Source organism: Aptenodytes forsteri, unplaced genomic scaffold (assembly GCF_000699145.1).
Source record: "Aptenodytes forsteri isolate BGI_AS27 unplaced genomic scaffold, ASM69914v1 Scaffold139, whole genome shotgun sequence".
Lineage (NCBI taxonomy): Eukaryota > Metazoa > Chordata > Aves > Sphenisciformes > Spheniscidae > Aptenodytes > Aptenodytes forsteri.
In genome coordinates, this window is record NW_008794414.1 from 1283487 (window position 1) to 1285710 (window position 2224).

The following is a 2224-nucleotide window of genomic DNA, read 5'->3' on the forward strand; positions in this document are numbered from 1 at the left end:
GCATTCCAGGAACCTCCCGGATTGCTTATGCCCTGCCGTGTTGTCCCTCCAACAGATGTCGGGATGGTTGAAGTCCCCCATGAGGACCAGGGCTTGTGAGCATGAGGCTGCTCCTATCTGTCTATATCTGTCTGCTCGGTCTTCCTGGTCGGGTGGCCTGTAGCAGACCCCCACCGTAATGTCACCTGTCCCTGCCTTCCCTTTAATCCTGACCCACAAGCTCTTGGTTGACTCCTCATCCATCCCCAGGCAGAGCTCCATGCACTCCAGCTGGTCATTGACATAGAGGGTGACACCCCCTCCTCATCTCCCCTGCCTGTCCTTCCTAAAGAGCCTGTATCCCTCCATCCCAACACTCCAGTCATAGGAGCCATCCCACCACATCTCTGTGATGCCAATAAGGTCATAGCCCTGCAGGCGTGTGCACGTCTCTAACTCCTCTTGTTTATTCCCCATGCTACGTGCGTTTGCATAGAGGCATTTAAGTCGGGGCCCTGATGAAGCTGCCTTACTGGCTGGGGGTCCTTTGTGCTGCTCTTCATGTATCTATGGTTCAAGGTTTACAGGACTCAGCATAGAGATACCCTACTTCCATTTCCTCACTGCTTCATTTAGTGGTCACAAAAGTTAAACAGTAGAAAGACCACATTTAATATTTTTAATTGTAATACATAAACTCCAGCAGTTGGTCTTTAAAAGGCTGAAGGAGCACATTCTTGGCTCCAGGCTATTTTTTTTTTTTCCCCTCCAGTTCAGCATTACCTAACTGTAGATAAAGGACTTCAGTAAGATAAGAAGAATGGGGTGGGCAGATAGGACAAGGAGAAATCCCAACACAGCACCCACAACTTCAAGAGCCCCACCCCACACATACAAACACAGGTGAGACTGAGGCACTCCACTTTGGGACAGCACAGGAGAGTTAATAAGCTGTTCTGTGCAGTTTGCTTGATTGCTTCCCAATGAGAAGGACAAGGACAGAAGCAGCAGCCACCTTAAAACGCAGTATAACTCATTGCTGTTGCTTAAACTGGGAGGAAATTTAGTTTAAGTTTAGGAAAGAAAAATGGGAGCTAGGTAAAATGCTGAAGCAAGGAAACTCCTCGCAAAATACATTCATGTCAAATGCTCACGGAGTTTTTATCCATTAAAATGGTTTTCATTCTTTTGTTTCACTTTTTTTTTCATCCTCATCCTGTCTAATAATAAAGCTACCAGTATTCTTACGCATTAAGGGTTTTACACAAATGTGATAATCTTGGAAGCACTGAGACAACTGGTCACTACCATGAAATAGCTAGAGGACAAGCCTGTGATTCCAGATGACGTTAAAAGAGCCAGTGGTCTTTTTTTTGTGCCCAACTGACCATGAAAGCTTTCTGCCACAGGTTTGGACACCAGAAATCAGACAAAGCAGGTTTATTAGTTCAGTCAATACCTATTCATCACATCAGAGCTGAAGTATGAGAAGAGACTGACTATGTTTGTCTACTTAAGGCCAAGTATCTATACTTCAAAAAAACCAAACATATCAACACATTAAAGACAAATTACTATAAATTAATGTATAAAACAAAATAAATATACCAAACAGTGGTAAAATAAGCATTAATCATATTATATCAAGCTACAAAGTAAACAGTTTGTCTTTCCCCTTTTAGAATGCGATGGTAAAACAAACTCTCGCCTACAATAAAAGTCTCCCCTTCTCTGGATTAAATATCATCAGACACATTATTATCATCAAAACTCATCTTATTAAAGCCCACCATACCTGAATAACTTTGTCCACCTTCAGATCTTCCAAGGAAGGATAGAGAGACATTTTGATGCAGTCTCACTGGGTAGAGGGAAGACAAAAAAAAGGGGGAAGCAAACAAACAACACAGTTAACCATTAGAGATATTTACTTAGGACTACAACTTAAAAAAAAAAAAGAGAAAGAAAACAGACACAAAGCATTAGATAAGTGATCTGTGACCTGCAAGTCTTAGCACTACAGATACCTGGCACTGCTGATAAATTCCATTAAGACTACCCATTTAATCTATTATCAATAATAGCCTTTGCATAATAGGCTTTATTTAATATACTTAGTGTTGTCAAAGTTTAGGTCTCAACAATGAGAAAGCCTATAGAGAGAAAACCATTTCACAAGAAGTATTGCAAAGACAGACTTTAGGAGGCCAGGATGCAATGATGATGAGGGTTAAGAGGAAAAATC

The 2224-nt window shown here is 41.6% G+C and overlaps 1 protein-coding gene across 1 annotated transcript in view; it reads right to left on the reverse strand.

The window, feature by feature from the left end:
• Nucleotides 1-1857, reverse strand: part of SDCBP (syndecan binding protein) — a 14957-nt gene extending 13100 nt beyond the window's left edge. Inside the window, exon 1 of the mRNA XM_009289276.1 lies at nucleotides 1775-1857. Coding sequence (XP_009287551.1) covers nucleotides 1775-1825 — 51 coding nt within the window. The 5' untranslated portion in view covers nucleotides 1826-1857. The remainder of the gene's footprint in view (nucleotides 1-1774) is intronic.
• Between the last annotated feature and the right edge of the window lie 367 nt (nucleotides 1858-2224).